Source organism: Leuciscus leuciscus (genome assembly GCF_965113295.1).
Source record: "Leuciscus leuciscus genome assembly, chromosome: 2".
Classification (NCBI taxonomy): domain Eukaryota; kingdom Metazoa; phylum Chordata; class Actinopteri; order Cypriniformes; family Leuciscidae; genus Leuciscus; species Leuciscus leuciscus.
The window spans coordinates 32,449,985-32,472,545 of NC_138726.1; the positions used below are offsets into that span (position 1 = coordinate 32,449,985).

Consider the following 22,561-nt stretch of genomic DNA (forward strand, 5'->3'; position numbering starts at 1 on the left):
GTAAGGAGAATGCAGAAGACAAAAGGAAGGTAAAATAAAAAGTGAACCCCCAGAAACAGTACGGACCCAGCCCCAAACCCCATCTCTGCAATAATAATTAATAAAGGCAACAAGAGATTTTCACCTGGCTATACCCAATGTTTAGATCTGTTGTGGTATTTATGTAGGCTACATTAGCACATACGTAATTAGATTATGCACCGTTTGTCCATGTTAACAAACAATAAAAAAAAAACTTGTAATACAATTTTTTGTTTGTCTTGATGTAAGTAATCAACTCAGTAATTTTCATGGTGATATCTAAAGATTAAACTTTTTACCCTATTCACGTGAGAAAAAGAATGAATAGGCTATATTTGGGTCTTTTTCTAAACTTTCCCCTAATGGGATTCTTCTGGGCTTTTTTTGTTTACTCAGTCAGGACATATTGAGGATACAAAATCAGTTGAGTTTGCTTCTGTTGCAATTTGTCCAAGGTTGACCCCCATTTTGGCTTAAAATGACTGGACTAATTGGCCTACAGTCAGATTACAAGGAAGTGATAAATCCAACATAGACAATAGGTGTGTACCTTTTTGTCATAATCCTTTCAGCCCAAATCCCTTCTTTAACTAATGCGATAATGATCCACCGTAATAATATAAATAATCAAATACTCAAAAAATGTTTGTCTACCTATGATTGCACATGATAGCAAAAAATTTTATAGAAGCAGTAATTTCTACTATTTTACTTGTAATACAAATGTGATTTACAATTGTATGTTTTTCTGTAGACTATTTTCACTAAAGGTGCATGTAAACTAAAAACATCGGTAACGCTTTAGCTTGGAGTCCAGTTCTCACTATTAACTAGTTGTATATTAGCATGCATATTACTAGGATATGGGCTGTTTATTAGTACTTATAAAGCACATATTAATGCTTTATTCTGCATGACCTAGTTCTACAGGGGAGGAGGGGGAGAAAGGAGGAGGGACAATATTGCTTGTGATGTCGACGAAGTGCTCTGGCCTGGCCTAACCCAGCCCAAAGACAAGAAGAAGCACACTGATCACATGTTTACTCCTTTGATTTTTGTCCCTTTTAGTATTGTATACTGCAGTACTGTATTGTAGGCTGTATACTGTACAATGAACAAATTGTATGGCCTGAACATTGTGCTTTCCATTTGTTTACAGTACTGACTGCTCAATAGATTTTGACTGGTTGCAGGTTCATATCAACAAAGAACAAGAATGACAGTATCAGAGACAAAGGACAAGTTTGTGAGATGCAGGGTACAGTACTGTAAAAATAGGGGTACAAGGAGGAGGAAGAACAAAAAATAAAATTGCAAAGAGCAAAGCAGAGTAGTAATTTCTGATCAATTTTGAGCTACTATAATAGAACATGTTTTCGTTCATCAAAAGACAATGACGGAAAAATATTAAATTTGTTTTGAGATAAAAAATTTACTTCTCCCTGAGAACTATGTTTTTTTTTTTTTTTTTTTTTACTTTTGTTTTTATTTCCTTTTATCAAGTGCAGTCATACGGTATGTCACAAATGAACTTTTTGATGGTACAGTAAGGTGTCACGGGTAAGTCTACAAACAGAATAGCAGTCCGTAGATATCTTTCAAGAACTATATGTTTTGAACAATGTGTTTTCTATTTTTTGGTGTATTGTTTACTGACTGCTTGATAGTGTATATCATTTTGATCACTTTGTCTATGATTTGAGAGCAGTGTTTGATTTTGAACACAGGTAAAACTGTTTTGAGGCGAAAGTTTCATTTTGCAAGAGGAGTCAGAGGTTTTGTAAATAGTGCTTGAAGATGAGGTTTTGTGTCCATTTAATCCCACCGGTCACAATAGTGACCGTAAAAAAATGTTTCATTTCTAAGGCTATAAAAATGTTACTGACTGATCTATCAATGCATTTCCAGCAGATATTGAAATAATAAAGGGTCTCAATGAAATATATGCAGTGTCGCATGTTTACTGTAAATTGTCACATGACCAGAGCTGTTTACTTCCTGTTTGCGCCAAGAGAAGAGGATGGCACCCAGAAAGCTCCCAAAGAATGTGTTAGTAAAGTATGTTAACATAAAGATAGGACATAGATTTTTGGTACACATCATGTTTAAGGTGTCTACTATTGATATATGCATTTGCAATTACTCAACTTTTTTTAATGTGGTCATAGAACTCACAAACATGTCAACGGCAACAATAGTGACCAGTGGGATAACCCATTGTATCTACATACTAATACACATAGGCTAACTGTTCTACCTTACTTTCTACCTTATTTTACACACAGACACACAGACCCAAGGAAGACTAGCTAGGTAGCTAATTCTGCTGCTACCTAACTTCCTACCTACTGCAACTTTACACACACACACACACACACACACACACACACACACACACACACACACACACACACACACACACTGCACAGGTCAAATAGACCTATATTCAGTCTGTCCAATGGTTGATACAACACACAAACACAAACACACACACACACACACAAACACACACACACAAACACACTGCACAGGTCAAATAGACCTATATTCAGTCTGTCCGATGGTTGATACAACACACAAACACAAACACACACACACACACACACACACACACACAAACACACTGCACAGGTCAAATAGACCTATATTCAGTCTGTCCGATGGTTGATACAACACACAAACACACACACACACACACACACACACACACACACACACACACACACACACACACACACACACACACACACACAAACACACACACAAACACACTGCACAGGTCAAATAGACCTATATTCAGTCTGTCCGATGGTTGATACAACACACAAACACACACACACACACACACACACACACACACACACACACACACACACACAAACACACTGCACAGGTCAAATAGACCTATATTCAGTCTGTCCAATGGTTGATACAACACAGTATCCCACCGGTCACAATTGTGACCGATCATATAACACACTTTTTCACACACTTTTCCATGAAAATTTCTAAAAATTATGATTAATTGTTTCAAAGGGATACTAATAACACATGATTTGGATATTTTTGTCTCTAAAAATTTGGGATTAAATGGGTTAATGTTTTCAGAAAATGGAGCAAGGTTTCAGAAATTGTGTTTTAGCATTTGAGAAAAACTGTAATAGTGAGAATTGGACCCTAATCTAAAGTGTGACCAAAACATCAGTGTTTTGCCTGATAAGGACAAATAGATATGGTTCATCTTAAGCAAAAGGTTAAAATTAGGCAATTTATCAAACACAATTTTATCCAATAAAACATTTGTTCATTTGTCAAGGAGAAGCTCCTTTCACCAATGAGAAACCTTTCGACACACCCATTTCTCCGACCTGGTGTACTTTTTTTATTTTATTTGTATGTTCTTGCGTTCTGACAGAACTGACATCTGAAAGCAGTGCTAAATGAGACAAAGAGACTTAAGTGATTAACAGTCTCCATAACTTTAATATTCAATTGAAAATACTATATACAATGTTAAGGTTGGGCCAATTTCCAAAAATCTGTAACCAAAAAAATACATAAGAAACAAACAAGCTTTTTAAAAAATTCAATATTACAAGCTATTAATGCATGTAGGAAAACTCATTTCATTAAAAGTTCACAGGCATGAGTAAAGGCACCTCATATGAAGTGATAAGTTCAAAGAAATGTAAGAGTGCATTAACAAGATTCATTCACCGTTAATGGCTTTGATGTGAAAGATGAGATGTCAGAAAGGAACAATTTAAACTGATAAGTCAACTTTGGCACTAATATCTCCTAATGGCTGACATTTAGGTAATACAACAGACTATCTAAAATGAACTGGCCTGTTCCAAGAAGCAGGTTCACCTGGCTCGTGAAGTTTTAGATCAGTTTGTGCCAACTCTGTGTTTAATGCAGCAGAAGATAGAAGTGAACACTGACTCTCTCATGAGAAATGAATCGTAGTCTCACTGCTTCAAAGCATGTGATTGGATGTTCGCTACTGATGTCACAATTTGCACATGATATGTTGTTATTCATGAACTCATGATCAGAGCCTGAGTTGACAGAGCAAGTTGATGATCAGCATTATGGTACAGGATTTTGTTTACTAGTTTAAAATAACTTGCAACGCAAAAGCAGAGGAAATAAAATACATCAGTAAACGATTACAAGCCAGATATGCTCCATGTTTTCACCCTAGTCACAATCTTCCACAGAAGCTTAACTTGTGACCAAGCTTGTAATTTTGTCAAATAAAATGTTTATGTACATTGCATGGCAATGAGTGCAACTAAAGATGAGGACAACAGAAACATCAAAAGAGTCCCTTCTTGTAAACTTTCCAGAAACACTACCTTCAGTGTCATTCATATCATTCATATAAGGTGCTACAAAACAATTTCAACTGAGCGCATCTCAATCTCGTCAAACCTCATAATTCAGTTCCAGGTTTGGAAAGTTGTTAATAAATGATATTTGTAACGGAATCTCATGTATGATAGAGGGTGTCTATTAACCCAACACCCTGCTGCAGAATTGTTGAATTAAAAGCAAATTTAAAAGGGAAAATTATTGATAATCTTGCTGAATCCTATTTTCTTTAATGGGCTGTGAAAATTAAACATTCAAACATCATGTTACATGTCTGACTAAACCGCTAATAGTTCCCCAAAACTCATCCAGAAACCATTTCCCAAAATGATTAGTATTTGTAAACAAGGCTGTATTTCTTGAAACTTCATTAAATCATGTTTCAAATGAAAATAAAAACAAAATTTGCAAGATACTTAACACTACCTTTACAGTTTAAATGTGTAGTTAGTGTGTTAAGTAGTGCTGGAGCACGCCAGCTTAAGTTTTCCAAATCTGGACACATCTCCTCTCTGTAGCTACTCCAGAGCAGAATACTCTTTCAGGAAACTGATGTGGAAATCTCGCACTTTGCCAAGAAGTACCTTTAGCTTCTCTGTGGATGGCAAGATTGTCATCCTGAAACAAAGGCAAACATACCAAACATAAAGTGCAACCAAGTAAAAGTGTTACTGGCTTATAAAATTAAAATGATTAATAACACAGGTGCCAGTAGCTATACACAGAAAACAATATCACACAACACATTATTTTGAGTATTAAGGGGAAAGTGAATAGTTTTCAATAGAGCGATGTTTTTATCCAAAGGTTTAAAAACTAAAGTTGAAGTAACAACAAAACATGACATGTGTTAGTGTAAAATCTGAATGGTGACTGATTTACATTCAAATTGTAGTGATACCTGATACATGGACATGCATAGCAGCAAATTCAAAACTGCTTGCTTTTTAATTAATTTTTTGCAAGAAACAACTGGAATAGTTGCTAGTGTAGGGTTTGGGACTTTGCGCGTGCCATGAGCAAGATTGAATACCGTATTTTCCGGACTATAAGTCGCACTTTTTTCCATAGTTTGACTGGTCCTGTGACTTATATATCAAAATTCATTCATACTGACTGACATGAACCAAGAGAAAACATTACCGTCTACAGCCGCGAGAGTACTCTATGCTGCTCCTGTGGCCTACCCACCTGAGAAAATTTACTGAAAACAACTGAAAAACTGTTTACTGAAACATTAACCTAAAGACAACTGAGAAACCCTGAACACAAACAAAATGTCCCCCAAAAGAAAAAAATCTCCATGTTTTCGGTGCTGATGCGGTGGTGACGTCTTCATGTAACATGTAAGGGTGGCGCTGCCAATAAAGCACCTAAAAGCTGTCACAAAGAACCGGCAAAAGTAATGATTATGAATATGTCAAATATAGCAAGGACACATTTTAATTGTTTACTAATAAACAAGTGTTTTCTGTGTCAGTGTCGGCTGCAAAGATGAAGTTGACGATGCTGACTCGCGATCTTCCCAGTTGTGAACGTGCCAGAGAGAAATGCACATTTCATACGGATTACATAAGCAGAGAACAGTCTGTTTTCTTTCGTTTTGAATTGTTCTGTTTAAAAGTAGACATTTCAAGCTTTCTATACATGTCTCAGGTTTGTGAGGCAAGTAGGCAACCTTATACGCTGAGTTGCGGTTCATATATGAGACTAGCTCCAGTTCACGTGCCGGCACCTCCGTGTCGTGATTATCTATTTTCTACTATATTTACTTATTTATTAAATCCAGGCAATTGGTTGATGAAACATTGATTAAAAATAAGATACAATTAATACAAAATTAAATTAAATTTAAAGACAGGCTTTGTGCTTTCTGTTTGAGGTCTCTGTGAAAGTTTTAAAGAAGTCTTTTAGTGCCGCTTTCAGAGCGCTCACGTCTGTAACGGAGAACTGATCCGTCCGTAACATTGTTTTTTTTTGTGAAATAAATAAATGCGACTTATATATGTTTTTTTTCTCTTCATGACGCATTTTTTGACTGATGCGACTTATACTCCGGAGCGACTTATAGTCTGGAAAATACAGTACTCACATGACAGGTGAAAATAAATGAAACAAACAGTTGCACTGAGTGCCCATGACAAAAATAACACATTTCAAATGGTATACTTCCAGGGGGTCATGTCAAGAAATCACCTGATATCAGATCAAATGTTTGAATCTGTTTGAATAACAAGAGCAAGTTTACCTGAAATGATATGTTCCATCTTTCTGTCCAAAGCCACTACCAGGAACAACACAGATCCCCTTCTCCTCCAGCAACCTCAGGCAGTACAGCATGTCAGGCTGCATTCCTAGAGCCTGCCGAACCAAATCAGTCAGATTTGAGACATACTGCAATTTGACTGCAATACTCAGTGACACCTCACACCATTCATTTCTTCAAGTTTTCGAGTTGCAGAACACAGGTTTCATCCGAGTATGATTCAGTAACAAAACGTAGCTCTTAAACAGAATAATATTTATACAGTTGGATTTAGTTAACCATTCGAGTAAGATTACTGGGCAGACTATGCTGAACTAGTAATACTAGTTGCACCCTTCCTAATCAGATAACACACGGATCACCATTACAATGGTGATGAAAGAAGTTTTAAGAGTTTGAACAATGTGCAGTGCTGTAGAAACTAACAGACACCTAGAATCATGGTTCTAAAAGCAATAATACTCCACCAGAGAGCTCAAGTTCTGCTAAAGTAGGAGCACTTGCCTTAGCTTCCTCCACTGCCTTAGGAGGGATAAAGATGCGAGGAAAGGCGTACATGGCCCCCTGGACGGGATTACACTTGATTCCTGGAACAGCATTCAGGATCTGCTCAGTTAGCTTAGCTTTTTCTGCTAAAGCACCCAGCACTGAGGATTTCTCCTGATAGAGATCAGACACACACCATCACACCCAGTCAAAACCAAACCTAGAAATTCTTTAGGACTGTTCATGTAATAACAGGTTACTGATGCGTAACATTTACATGTTTGCATACTTAAAACAACATAACAATGAAATTACTGTCAGTGTCAGCACACAATGTGCTTTACTTCACCAGACACTAGACTACACAACTGACCTGGTGGAACTGTTTGAACGAGGGCTCGTCTGGTTGTGGAGGGTTGACAATGACATCCATTGCAGCCTGGCCAGCCAGGGGGGGGCACAGTCGAACTGATAATAGCTTTACCAGCTGGACCTTGACCTCAGGATCCATGTTGATCACCTCCATATATCCACCCCTGAAGCCACACCTGTGGAAGGACATGGACATGGTCACATGAGTTCTCTGAATTCACGGACAAGGCTGCCACATTTATTAGCCAAAACATAAATATCTGCAGTCATGTCAAAAAAAGAAAAGTCATTTAAAGGTGCAGTATGTGAGATTGACACCTAGCGACTGAAATGGGTACTTTTTTCCAAATTCAAAATATTTGGAGAGAGTTGTTTCCCCTGCCTCCTCCTGCTCAGACTCGACGCTCGCTCATGCGGGTTGCCAGATTGAGGACACACAACAGGAACGACTGCAATTGACAATGGAAGGCGAGGAGACTTACGTAAGTTGATAAGTTGATTTATTGATTTATGATGAGTTTGTATCACGTTTTAATATGCTCCGGTTCATAGAGATTTTTAGAAGGGTGCCGAGGCTTTTTAGGTCGGGTAGAATCTGCGATCTCTGACCTAGTTTGTTTGCTGGCTTTCATGACTGCAATACGCTGTGTTTTCCACTAACTGGCAAACCGGGGTGTCGAAATACTATTGGGTAAATTGTCAGTGGGCGGGATCACACAGACCAAAACATAAGCAGACATTCCGACACAGAACGCACATTTCAAAGTAAAAAACTGGCTGTAGCATTGTTTTTCAAAGAAACGAGTATGTGTCGAAACTCAGCATGTTTCCAAAATATCTCCCAAAATATTATAGTATTTTTATGCTTTAGTACAGTCAAAAACTTACATACAGCATCTTTAATTCCAGTCAGCCAACATTCAGCACAAATAACTTTTAACTTGGTTTTGAACAACCAGTCTCAGTTAGAGGAACGAGTTTTAACAAAGATTACATTTGATGCAACTCTACCAGTCCAAGCTGTCCTTATAAATACCAATAACTTGTCACAGAAGGTGGTAGATCTTTCCCCATCGCATCTATTTAAAATTACAAATTTCAAAGCCAGACGATGTCTAAATATGTTTCAGGATACTGCGGTTATGTCATGTGAAAGTGTGTGAAGGGTCAGTGAAAGCCGATATTAAGGAGGCCATCTCGAATTAAGGCACATGCTGCCCCCTGTTAAGGTACAAGGATAGGGACACTCACTCTCCCGTGTAGCCTTTGGAAGTGGAATGGAAGGAGGCGAGCTCCACACTGTTGAAGTATTCAGGACCCATCTCATATAGCACCTTCTTGAAGGAGTGGAACTGACAGTCAGGAGCGTACACATTGTCCTGATACACCTGCAAGCAACAGCACAAACCAACACTGAGAACACAATTGTCAAGGGCAAGTCAAATATGTTAAAACATGATTTAGATAACTGAGGCACACATACTTTCAAATTGTTTCACACTTAAATATACACAAATTTTCAAACTTTTGCAGTCTGTAAGATATACTTTTTTTTTTCTCTTATACTCATCAAGACAGTATTTATTTGATCAAAAACACAGTAAAAACAGCAATATTGTGAACTATAAATTACTTTTATTTTATTTATTTAAAAAAATTATTTATTCCAGTGATGGCCAAGCTGAATTTTCAGCAACATTACCCCAGTCTTCAGCATCACATGATCCTTCAGAAATCACTCTAATATGCTGATTTACTGCTCAAGAAACTTTTCTTATTATTTCTACATTTTTGTGTACTAAACCATGATACATTTTTCAAGATTATTTGATGAATAGAAGGTTAAAAAGAAAAGCATTTATTTAAAATATATATTTTTTGTAACATTATAAAATATTTAACTGTAATTTTTTTATCAATTTAATGCACATTGCTGAATTAAAGTTAATTTATTTTATTTTTTTAATCTTACATATCCCAAACTTTTAAATGTTTAAACTTCTACTTCTAGCTTAACTAAAAGACTTTCCAATTCAAATGATGAAAGCAAAAGAGCACATCTTACCTCGTCTGACATAACAAAGAGATTCTCCTCATAAGCAAAGTGCAAGACTTCTTCGATGCATTTTTTACTCTGGACCTGACCTGTAAAGGGTAAAGCGAGATAAAGCAAGGGGGATCATGACAGAATTCAAAGAGATAGTTCCCCTAAATATAATTTGCATCAACATCAAACCTAGCATGATACATCTTGAAGTGGCACATTTTAATAAAGAGTCATCAGATTTTGTCTAATCAGCTAAAGCTGTATGTGAAATCAGTAAATTGGTTACTCATTTATTATTTCCTATACAGTGAATGGCACAGGGTATAGGGAATAGGTTGTGGAAATGTGCTTTCCATCAAAGCGAAACACCTGGTTTTGCATCAGCATGACTTGAAATACCACAGTACACATCACTCCAGATAGAGACAAGAATAGCGCAAACTGGAGCAAATCACAATCACGTGTCCGACCCATTTGAATTCTACACAAAATATTCTATATTCTAGAGAACATATTCTATATTCCACATGCGAGTTTCAGTTTTCTGTTCCTCACACAAAGTGATCAGCTTCAGAAGACTTAGAATATTGCATCATATGTATGTAATATTAGATCTCATCAGCATCATCCCCAATCACAAGGGATCATGACTGGAAAAATAGCACATGCTCTTCTTTCAATGGCTCATGCTATTGGATCCAAACAGCCACAAGGGCATTGTTTCCTAGCACACAATAATAGCTTTACAATTTACATACCAGTAGGATTGCCAGGGTTTATGATGCAAATGACTCGGGGTTGGCAGTGCTGTTTGGCAGCCTGATAGGCTCTGTAAAGTTCATTTATGTCCAGGGCCCAGCAGTTGTCCTCATCCAAGTAGTAGTTGACCTGTACTGCATCCATCTCTGAGATTGCAGCGGAGTAAAGTGGGTACTGAGGAATGGGAATCATCACACCTGTCCGAGAAGAGTCTTTCCCAGACACCAGCAGCCGCAGAATAGTCTTAAAAAAAAAAAAAGTGTGGGTTTGTTGGTATCGCATGCCAAGTAAGCACTCTAGGTCAAGTCTCTGATTGATTGTAAATATACAATTAATTACCATAATGCCATCACTAGCTCCAGTGGTGAGGTAAATGTTTTCCCAGTTTGAAGGAACTCCATCTCTTTGCTCTATGAATGCGGCAATGTCTTTGCGGATGTACTCTATACCCTGGCTTGCACTATATGACCCTGCGACAGAAACGCATGCGTTAGCACAGTAGCTCTTAGGCTACTACTGCAAAACAACACTGAATAGAACAGAGTGTTGCAATACAGGTCTATTGTTCCCCAGCTTCGTGAGAACTGCATGATCTGCAATAACAAAGCATCATGCATGCCTTCCAATCGCTACAGAGCCATGTTGTAAACAGTTCTATATTTTAACTTGATCTTAACTATTTGATTCAATGTCAAGGTCTTAACCAGTTTCAACAACACGTCCTCAAAGGAAAAAACGCACACACCGAGACTGTATCCTCCGCAGCCCTGCAGGATACGCCGTGCTCTCCATTTCGCATCCTCTGGGAAACTGGGGCTGTCCATCAGCTCAGGGAACGTGCAGAGAGCCACCACCTGCACAAATGAACAAATGCAGATAAAACACTCTGTTGTTTGTCTGTAGTCAGTAAGTTGCGTGATGTTATATTGCCACTTTAAAATGTATTGTGTTCAGGTGTAAGAGCAAATACAGGCAAAGTACAGCCGACGTATTTCCACTAAACTCTCAATGCTACGAGCAATATTTCTAACTGTCGATCATAAGAAATTAGTTTATAACAAAATGGTATAATTGGCATAACATTTTAGAATATTATATTAAAACATAATTATTTAATGAGTTCCAAAAGCTTTAAACATCTTTAACGTAAATGTGGATCGTATCAATATTGCTTTGTCCTGTTGTGGGACACGCCCTCAAGATTTAATTCTAACAATTTCCATACACTGCATTACACTGAAAGTTGTGGTGGCTACTGATGCTAAATGGAGAAGAGATGCTTGCAATCAATGATAATAATGATAATAAAATATAGAAAACAATTGATTGCAGCTGATTGGATGGGATTTCAGTTCTGATTCTGACAATATTTCAATATGTATTGTGTTGCAAGGAGAGCATTTTGTTTCAATGATTATTCATTATTTATTCACATTCAATTGGTATATAGGTAAATGTGTTTGTGTGACTTTGTATGCACAATGAATGGGGATCAGAATTTTGAGCAAGAACTTTGTTGGCTGGTGTTCCAGTCCCTCCCAAGTTTCCAAGCCATAATAACCCATTCAAGGTCAGAGGCAGCTTCCCTTTGGCTCCCTTTTCTTCAGTGTTGACATTAGCTTGAAAGTCTTATGACCACACTGACCAGAGACTATTGCCACGTCCCAATTAGCATACTATTCGTCCTAAATAGTATTCAAAATTAGAATTAGTACGTCCCAAATCTTAGTATGTTGAAGTGAGTATTCCAAAGATACCCGGATGGTCTACTTTTCCCCTTTTTTTAAATTAAATTGAATGTGGAGGATTATAACTGACACAAAATGATTGACAGGGCAGTTTAAACGGTGAGAGGATACACAGCACTAATATGTTTCAAAGCTTGCCTACTATTCTGCTTCACACTCAAAAAGTATGTACTTATTCTTCACAAAAACAGCACATACTTTAAGAGCATAGTATAAGGGGGTGAATTGGGATGCAACATATGACTATCATGCTAGCATGAAAAGCTGTAGGGCTGCACAATATCGACATTATCGAAATATCGCAAATGTATATATTACGATATGCATATCGCAATGGCTTGCAATAACTAGGGTCATGAACAAAAGACAAAGAGAAAAATCCCTCACTGCTCTTGGCTGAATAACTTTTGTAGCTTTAATAAGAATCAGTATATACATTTAATTCATACAGTGAAAACTAAGCAGTGTTTTATTTTTACATTTGAGAATTCAGTTTTTGTTGTTAAATAAACCTAATGTAGGATAACCGTGGTTTACACTGGTGTTAAAATAACACTTCTTATACTACAGTAAAACACTGCTGTTCACTTTCAGAAGGTGTAGGGGTGTTTTCTTGTCACAAAAAGAATGTGAAACAGAAGAGTCAATTTTACAGATATTTTAAAGATAATTTAAGTTTATTTTACACACTTTAAGCATTATAGTATCACATATCGAATATCGTATTATTTAATGAGTTATCGCATATCGCATTTTTCTTCAATATCGTGCAGGCCTAAAAAGCTGTGTCCTGTTGGTTCAAGCTGCAGTTCCAGGCCATCACAGAAGCTTTTGTTCAGCTCATAAAGAAAGGCTAGATCAACTCTGACTAAACTAGGCCAATAATAAGAGACTGTCTTCCACTGGAATGTACAGTTTGTTCCAAAACTGTGAGTGGTCAACAAAAGCGGCTTTTCTTTCAAGCCACTGCTTTTCTTTCAAGCCAGACTCCTCATTAACCTGAATAAGCATGTTCATGCTTCAAAGGTCTAAGATTAATCTTGTTTCTAAGGGTGCTTTCACACTAGCACTTCTGGTGCACACCCGGGTTCGATTGACGTAAGAGTTCAGATCAGTTTAGTTGGATGACGTGAACGTTTTTTTTCCGAATCACGAACCGTACCCGAGTCCACCTAAAAAGCTTGGTCTGGGGTATGGTTCATGTGAACTCTACTCCAGTACGGTTCGCTGCTGATTTGAACGCAATCGTACTAAATTGCAGAAGTGAACCACTATTGAGAATGTAGGATTTGATAAAACTGTGTGTTTGTGTGCATGCCCTCACTCACTTTCCTGACAAGCGTGACTGACTCACTGCAAGCAGAGAGAATGTAGATCTAATTTCTACTCGCCTTCAGCAGAAATGGACTCCCGCATTCTTTAGAAAGTTTGCAGTACTGACGCTTTGAAAACAAAACATAAAAGTGAGGCGAGCAATGCTATGTATTTTGCCGGATTCTCCTGCGTAGTCCTTAACAAGCAACCGGGGTAACAGCTGCTGCATTGATGCAACTGTTCAGACCTAAATAATATAATGTGAATACAATCAAGTGGGGGCAGGGGGAGAGGGGAGCAATCGAACTCGCATTCTGACCAGGTAATCAAACAAAGTGTGAAAGCACCCTAAGATACCAATAATACCAATACTGAAGAGTCGTGTAGTTGTAGAGAGACGTAGTTTCAGAAGCATTCATGTTAATGCTTTAATGTTTTGCTACATGTTGGCACAGTCAACAGTTCAGAGGAATTAAATATGCAGGTTTTAATAGTTTGCTTAATTTAATGCCAAAACAATTTCATTAGAGATGAAGACTGTCTCTTTAAGACTAGAATAATGTGTGCATTTGTGGTTACCTGTCTAAGGAAGGTGATTGGTTGCTGTCCCATGGCATGTGCGTCACCGATGTTGGCTTTGATGACCTCAGAGAAGGGTTTCGTACCACCCTATAAGAGGAGAGTAAGAGAGTAAGGGAGGAGCCCACTGTATGAACAATGCTTCTAAAACGCCACAAGTCTTGCCTAGAATCCATGTTCCAAAGCACACACTAAACAGCAGACCTGCCCTCACATGCACCAAACAGCTTTAGGGAAATGATCATGTCTACCAAACTGCAGTGAAAGCAGATGTTTGTCTGGACACGCATAATAAAGTTTGTTGTTGGAAAATAGATGTAAAGGCTATGCTACATTCACAGAAATCTGTAATGTTGTGATTGTGAAATCAGGCTCAATATTATGACCATCTACAGACATAAATGATAATTTTCCAGTCACTTTCAATGTCTTGGATTTTACGTCACTGTAGTCCTCATTCTGTAACATCTAGTCACATGCTAAAGGCATGGCAAGTTCAACCGTCAATGAAGGACACGTTATGCCTTATCAAAGGTCCAGAAAAGACACCTGTTCATGGGATATAAATATAGATCTCTTCCTAAGTGCTCATCTGTCATTGCTGAGCATGCAAGCTCAAACTAACTTCTACATCATAGTAAAGAGTTACATAATATGTACATAATACTGCTGAATGGTCAGCTTCACAGCAATCAGACACCTTTGTTGCATTGCTTTGATAATGGCACTGCAAGAAGGTCAGAAAGTGGACTGAACGTCCTGTTCCATTCAAAGCAACCATCATGGACACAAGAAGAAAGGAAAGGAGAAAAAAAAATCTAAATGAGCAACTTCAATGCATGAAGTTCGGATCGGATCATTTTGTACGTTACTTCCAACCACAGAGTACATTTGGTATGAAAAGCAGTATCCCCTAAGGGGTGTCTTCAGATCAATTGAGAGACTAGTGATATATATTTTACATAGTGTTATAAACTACAAATTAAAGTTCTGTCTGTTTTATTTACATGTGTGAATAATGAATATTTCAAGATAGCTGGTGTAAATGGCCAAGGCTGCATTTCTCAAAACCATTGTGAGTTATATGATCATAGAGACCATTGGTGGCAATGCTTCTACAAACTACTTGGGTTTTCTATGCTTTCGGGAAATGCAGCCCAGGTCATTTACACCAGCTATCTTGAAATCCAGAGCGGTTTCCAGTTTAGTCCTTTGAAAAAGATGTAGGCCTATGTGTCAAATCTCCAGAAATGGAAGCATGTTAAAAACAATATTCAAACAACAACCACAATTTATACATATAATATTTAAAGGCTCTTTTATATGAGGTGGAGTAATCTTAAAAAAAAACATAATCACTTCATATCTGAAGTCAGATTAGTGACCAGTGAGAAACACAAACATATACTCGCATTAAAAAAAAAGTAGAAGTAAAAAAAAAAAAAAGTGTATTGAAAACGAAAAATGTTTAACTATTGTTAGCAACTTTCTTTTGGGTCTAACAGAACAATTTAGACGGTATTTTGCAATTGGTTACAATTGTGCAAAGAAACAAAGCCTACTTTGACTAACTTTTTTAAAAAAAATTTTACATACGTATTTTTTTTTATTGGGGTATCCAAAACCCACAAACTGGGAATAATTGAGATCAAGTTAAATTAAGCACATATTTAAAAAAATATATATATAATAATAATATTATAATATATATACACATACACACACACACACACACACACACACACACACATATATATATAATATGTAGCCTACTTGGGAGCATTAAGTGTAAAATGGGTATTTAAACATTTTCTCACCTCCTCCAAGCATCTCTCAATCTCTCCAGCTTTGATGACGATGGGTCCTCTCACGGCGTACTCCACAGCCTTCACCTGCGGGTTCAGTGTGTCCATAGTCAGGCTCTTCTCCCGCATCTTTCCGTCCAGGCGCCCAGCAGACACTTTAGCCTCCGCGGTGCTGAAGCGCATCTGACCATATTTCTCCACGGACGGACCTTGAGATTTGTGTCTCACCCCGGTAAGAGATGATGTTAGTGTCAATGGGGTAAACTGATCGAGAGCTCCGGCGATCAGTGACCGAGCTGCCAGTAACTGCAAGCGATACATGTCGGCAGATTGAGGAAGTCGAGGCAGTCCGGTGGCCCTTTCAAAAGCTCGAAACAAGGATGCGCGTGAAGGGACGCAACTTTAAAAGATACTGTAACCGTCGCTTTAACCGCCAGTTAGGACAATTACAGTGCAAAATTGACGAATAAAAAAACGAAATCACTTCAGAAAATGTATCTTCTGTACAAGGCCGATCAGCATTCTCAAGTGCTTGACTGTATTACGCTCAGAATCACCTCATTCTCGCCTACTATCATCCACCCGCCAATCTTTATGCGCTCTCTTTCAGCGCGATCATGTTTCTGTTCGCCATGGGGGTTGTAGTTCTCACGCTGCTGCTTGATCCGCCTACACCATTCAAAGCTCAAAATAAAACTACAATACCCGGCGATGTATGGTTTAGCGCAGCCGGTGGATGTGTATGAGGGGAGGAGACTTTCCGACTGTCACAGAGGGCCACAATTTCATCAGAACACACACACACACACACACACACACGCACACGAGAGCCTTCAGATGACATGTGACATGTCTGGTCTTTAAAAAAACTGTTTTCAGTTATCCTTTTAACGATTTTCTCAAACATTTGGGTAGACCATAGTTTTGGTAGCAAAAGGAGAATAAAGGTGAATAAGACCGACCTCAGAATTTCTAATATTCCGACCAGTGTCAATAAACACGAAATGATCTTCTTGTTTACGTCTTCTGTATTTCATCACATTGAAATGGTGAGAGCAGAAGCTAAGCATTCTCACAGTGTGTCATATTACACGAAACATATTGGGGGTCGCTTGGGGTCAATCATTGTTTAGAATTAAAGAAAAAAAGCAATAATGTGTTAAAGAATATGTTATTTGACCCACTAGATTTATTTAAGAAAAACATTCTACCTTAAGTGTTTCTTGTAGTGACAATTAAAGGGGTTAGGCCTATACGTTACTCGATTAATAATTCCTTGAATAATCAGGACAGGAGTAATAGAGATCATATTATAATTACATAGAGACAATGTCACAATAATAGATAATAAATATAGCATCATACCCACGTAAGAGGACTAGAATAAAGCTTGTTCATAAAATCATAGGCACACTGTTTCGTTCATTTTTAACGTAGGCTACTGTGAGTGCCTAAGCATAGTCGCCTGTGATTTAGTCGGTTTATATAATTTAATATAGTTAATCTAATATAATATCACATGAAGATTTTCTTCATTTCTCATTTCTTCATTTTTCTTCGTTTTTCTTTCTTCAGGGCAGTTTTTCTCCAGATATTAGCAAGATAACAAATGTGATTTTGATTTTATAAAAGTTTAATAAACAAGAAGTTAATATTAAGTGATGTACATTTTAGAGAACATTTTGCCTGTTTTAGCTGTATTTCACCAACGAAAATAGTTGAAAACTAAGCCAGAGCACTGTAATTGCGTCTCTGAGAAACACACCAAGGTGTTTCCTTACTGAACGAATCAGTTGAATCTCAATGACTCACTCATTAACAGTGACTTGCTGCCTCCTACTGGCGGTTTTAATTTCACAGTAAAAGTATCTTTTCATGTTTTAAATCATTTCAAATATAATATTCAACATTTTATTTTTAAAACATCAAAATATTATGTCTGTGTAAAAGCATCTAAATGCCACTTCAAATGCAGCTTCTGTGTTTCCTCTCCATTGCAAATATTTTGTTGATATAGTCCTTTTGTGTCTTATTATAATTTAATTTGATTACATTTATGAAATTTACACAAAAGATGACGCATGCATATAATTAGGTTTAAAAATAAATGTATAAAAGGTAAAAGGTCTGTCCCAGACGAAACCTAAAATATAGGCTATGTGAAGGACGCAAGATAATTTAATAATTATTATATTACCGTGTGGTGAACCTGTGAACCTTACATATTTAAGCAATATGGGGCGCCGTTTGTAAAGCGGATCACGCTGAAAATAACAGCAACATTTTGTCACATTTAGCTTCAAACAATGTTTAAAAAACTGGTATGAATTTTTGTCGGTCACTTTTTACCACATTTACAACAATATTTGTCAACTTAGAGATAGTTTAAATAGTTAAATCTAAATCTTAAATGTTACACCTAAATGCTAAATCTAAATCTTAAATATAAATATAATTCTAAATGTTAAATATAAATGTTAAATATAAATGTTAAATATAAATCTAAATGTTAAATATAAACTTTAAATCTAAATCTAAATGTTAAATATAAATATTAAATATAAATCTAAATGTTAAATATAAATGTTAAATATAAATCTAAATGTTAAAAATCTAAATCTAAATGTTAAATCTAAATGTTAAATCTAAATCTAAATGTTAAATCTAAATCTAAATCTAAATGTTGAATCTAAATGTTTCGGGTGAAACTAAATATTTAACTAATATGCAAATTCAAAATGCCGGTAACCGGAAGTGCCAAAATAAAAGCTCGAGTGTGTGTTTATAGCATGGTGTCAAATAACGAATAAAAACCATCTCATAATAATAACTATAATATAACGATAATAACTACCTAAAATAATAAACACGTTTGGAGAAACTGTAGAGTTTCGTGATGAGAGTGATGACATGACATTCAGTCAAAGTGCTGCAGGTCATAAGTCCCGCACTTTTCATAAAAGTGACACTAGCCTACTCTTCAAATACAGTTTCTCCAAATGTGTTTATTATTTTAGGTAGTTATTATCACGATAATCCATGTCCAAGAGTCCATTTCCTCGGATGAGATAGTTTTTATTCGTTATTTGACACTATAAACCATGCTATAAACACACACTGACCTCCTCGAGCTTTTATTTTGGCACTTCCGGTTACCGGCATTTTGATTTTGCATATTAGTTAAATATTTAGTTTCACCTGAAACATTTAGATTCAACATTTATATTTAGATTTAACATTTAGATTTAGATTTAGATTCAACATTTAGATTTAACATTTAGATTTAGATTTAACATTTAGATTTAACATTTAGATTTAGCATTTATATTTATATTTAACATTTAGATTTAGATTTAGATTTATATTTAATATTTAGATTTAACATTTAACATTTAGATTTATATTTATATTTAACATTTAGATTTAACATTTAGATTTAGCATTTAGATTTAACATTTAGATTTAGATTTAATATTTAGATTTAACATTTAGATTTAGATTTAACATTTAGATTTAGATTTAACATTTAGATTTAGCATTTAGATGTAACATTTAACATTTAGGTGTAACATTTAATATTTAGATTTAAAGGTATAGCAGAGGATGTTTTACTTCCTGGTGGGTAGTCTAAACTATTGGTCCTCCTAATTGTCAATCATTCTAGTGAATCAATCAAACTTTTCAAAAAGTGGAGAGGGCGGGTCTTATCTAAAATTTGGAAAGATCCTCCGCTATACCTTTAACTATTTAAAATATCTCTAAGTTGACAAATATTGTTGTAAATGTGGTAAAAAGTGACCGTCAAAAATTCATACCAGTTAAATACAACATTGTTTGAAGCTAAATGTGACAAAATGTTGCTGTTATTTTCAGCATGAGACACTTTACAAACAGCGCCCCATAAAGCAACGATTGCTTTGTGTTGTTGGCCAGAGAAAATGACAGAGAAAAGAAAAACGGACATAAGATCATTTTTCAGTGTACCAAAACGACAAAATTAAGGCAATACATCATTATAAAAATGGGTGCTTATGGAAATATTACGTCACGGTGTCACAGGCAAAGGATACAGAAAGTACTGAGGGACAGGGAGACCAGGGACAGTCAGGTTTAGGATCTCAGGTAAGTGTGTTGAGCTTTTGTTAATGTTTTTTTGGAGGTGTGCCTGTTTAGCCTGTTTAGCAGATGAGCACCACTGGCTCAACAATTTATAGTATGATCAGCCAATTTACCAAGTGTTATGAAAAAAAAAAAGGAGTCTTTATTTAGAAGTCTTGCTATTGGGTTGGATGAGGGTGTATTTCTAAAAGAGTGTAGTCATGCCTTTATTTGCTAGGCATGGTAAGTGTTTTTAGGTATGTTTTAATTATAACTGTGAAGCAACAACGTTGCTATTAAATGTGCTATAAATAAATACATGTTGAAGTTAAGTTCAAATTCCATTGTATTTTGGTGGGTTGACTGTGCAAACAACTTAAAAAACATTGCAATAAAAAATGTTATGGTTTTGAAGAATTTTTTGGTCAATTTAGTCAGCTTTTCCATTGAACCAGAAAGAAACTTTGAGAAGAAGGATAATGGAATGGTCTCCATGCTACACTAAAAATAGTAGTAAGGCTTTTCCTCTCTGTACACATTTCCTTGCAAGTAAAATTTTGCCTGTATTATTGGTGTCCTCTTCAAAAATTGTTCTTGAGAAAAGACAAATCCTGAAGAAGTGAAAATGTTGTTGTAGACTGCAATTTAATGTAATCTAAATGAAATGCTGCCATCTATTGGAAACAAGGTTGTATCTCAATAACAGCCTATATAATGTTTGATTGTTTGTTTGTTAATCTAACACTTAAACATTTTTAGAATATCTACCTCTCAATAACACAACATTTGTTTGTCAGGTTGCTTTTTATTATTTTTATTTATTTGTTGAGTTATTTTTATAAGAGGCAAATATTTGGTGAAACTGAAGAGTGGTTTCACTTATAACAGCTGGCATGACAGTGAAATGTTTTAACATAACAAAAAGAAAAAAATCAGTTAGTTCCCAAACAAGATTCTCTTTCAGTCACACTGAAAACGTCATTAACACTGTACCAGTAGCCTACGTCATCTTGTGTGAGGTTAAAAGAGCAGTGTTGTGTTGAACAATGGCTTGTTTAGCATATGAAGAGGATATGGGGTTCCCACAGTGCAACCAACAAGTCTGCAGAGCCACACATAATATTATTTTAAGATTTTCCTTTCTGTTTCAATAAGCACTTGACAGGATTCAGCATTTTCAAATGACATGGACGAAATTCTACTTTTATGTTGTAATTTCAAAACACCAGGGTTGTGTTTCAAGCAGTGTATGATGTGCAGTGTTTGGGGAAATAATATGCCTATACTTGACTAAAAGAGTGATGAAGGAAATGCGTTCCACAAACCACATAACAGGCTAGTAGAACTGTAAAAGCTGCAGATGCTGTAATGACATATTTGCATCGAATGAGGAAATGTTTTTGTCTTTTTCACGTTACTCAAGATTAGTATCATTAAGTAATTAGCTTTTAAAATAAAAATCAGCTCGATAATCTATGATTATTTCTCACATATGTATCCAACTTATTGTGTTATAAACAAAAACATATTCCCGTTCATGCATTTCTATTTCATGCACACTTTTTCAGTAATGATTGATTGTATTTTGTGATGATGGGATGAATGTATTTTGCATTTTGATTGTATTTTGAAAATTATAGGATTGTGTCCCTTGTTGTCAAATAGCAGTGGGTGTGGGTGTGGGTGTGGGTGGGGGTGGGGGTGGGTGTGGGTGGGGGTGGGGTTAAGAGGAGTTGGCAAAAACATTACAAACGGAAGCAGAAGACATGAAAGAAGTGTGATTGATATTAAAACATCTGATAAGAACTTTGTTGAAGATATTGTGTCCAAGAAAATAAATCACCTGCTCAACTGAAGAAAAAAAAAAACTATTAAATGCTACAAAGTACATATCTTCACATCTTATTCATACCATGAAATGAGCCCTCATATCAATGAAATGTAATGTTTTATAAAATGTACAGGATTTAAGATATTTCTAAGATACTCCTGATATAAGTCCTCATACTCCTGCCAACTATAAGATTTTTTTATAGCTGGGATCAGTTTGCCAGGTTGTTGGGAATATTGTTCACAGAAATTGTTGTTGTTAAAGAGTAATCAGATCCTTTCACAATTATGCTAATCTTGCACAACTAGTCTTACAGTTTATACATATACAAAGAAAAGTTTGTTATACATATTCCAGTGTAAGTTGTGACAATGAGCAAGCGAGTAACCTACAAAAAGGAGACTGATTATACAGCATACAGAAAAGTATTAAGGTTGGTGTCTCAAACAAACTTGCAAATCAATGTAAGGGAACAATAGGTTAAACAATTTTAGGCTAGTGTTTTTGAAATAGGGGAAAGTAATACAGATCTAATGCTCTCACACCCTTCTACACAAACATTGACAGTTGCAAAAGGCTACACATTCGTCACGTGGTGCCATTCATTAAAATGTTTTATGTGAGTGTATTATAAACTATTATATTAATATTGATAGTTATAATCGGATATAAATCGTAATTAAACAGTTGTTTTCATCAAGTCATTATATTAAAAAGTGATGGCAGCGGCTCAACCAGCATATCTATTTCACCTACATCAGCACGTATTGTTCTTGATCCACATGACTGTCGTGCTGTAGTGCGCATGCTCCGAAGCCTCCGATGGTACCGCACGTAACTGCAGGCTACTAGCTGGAC

General features: G+C 36.2%; 1 protein-coding gene across 1 annotated transcript; it reads right to left on the reverse strand.

Annotated features, from left to right (window-relative positions):
* Window positions 1–3,481: 3,481 nt before the first annotated feature.
* Window positions 3,482–16,416, reverse strand: gpt2 (glutamic pyruvate transaminase (alanine aminotransferase) 2). The gene is made up of 11 exons (XM_082162170.1): window positions 15,787–16,416; window positions 13,970–14,059; window positions 11,074–11,182; window positions 10,668–10,798; window positions 10,328–10,571; window positions 9,588–9,667; window positions 8,774–8,910; window positions 7,524–7,698; window positions 7,169–7,324; window positions 6,647–6,759; window positions 3,482–5,016 (listed from the first exon to the last, which is right to left on the reverse strand). Exons 1-11 carry the CDS (start codon window positions 16,093–16,095, stop codon window positions 4,917–4,919), a joined length of 1,644 nt encoding a protein of 547 aa, XP_082018296.1. The 5' UTR covers window positions 16,096–16,416; the 3' UTR covers window positions 3,482–4,916.
* Between the last annotated feature and the right edge of the window lie 6,145 nt (window positions 16,417–22,561).

Coding starts and splice junctions, on each gene's coding strand:
- gpt2 (XM_082162170.1), bottom strand. CDS start 16,095: ATGTATCGCTTGCAGTTACTGGCAGCTCGGTCACTGATCGCCGGAGCT. Junction 14,060..15,786: donor TTGAGAGATGCTTGGAGGAG/GTGAGAAAATGT, acceptor CTCCTCTTATAG/GGTGGTACGAAACCCTTCTC. Junction 6,760..7,168: donor AGGCAGTGGAGGAAGCTAAG/GCAAGTGCTCCT, acceptor TTGGTTCGGCAG/GCTCTAGGAATGCAGCCTGA.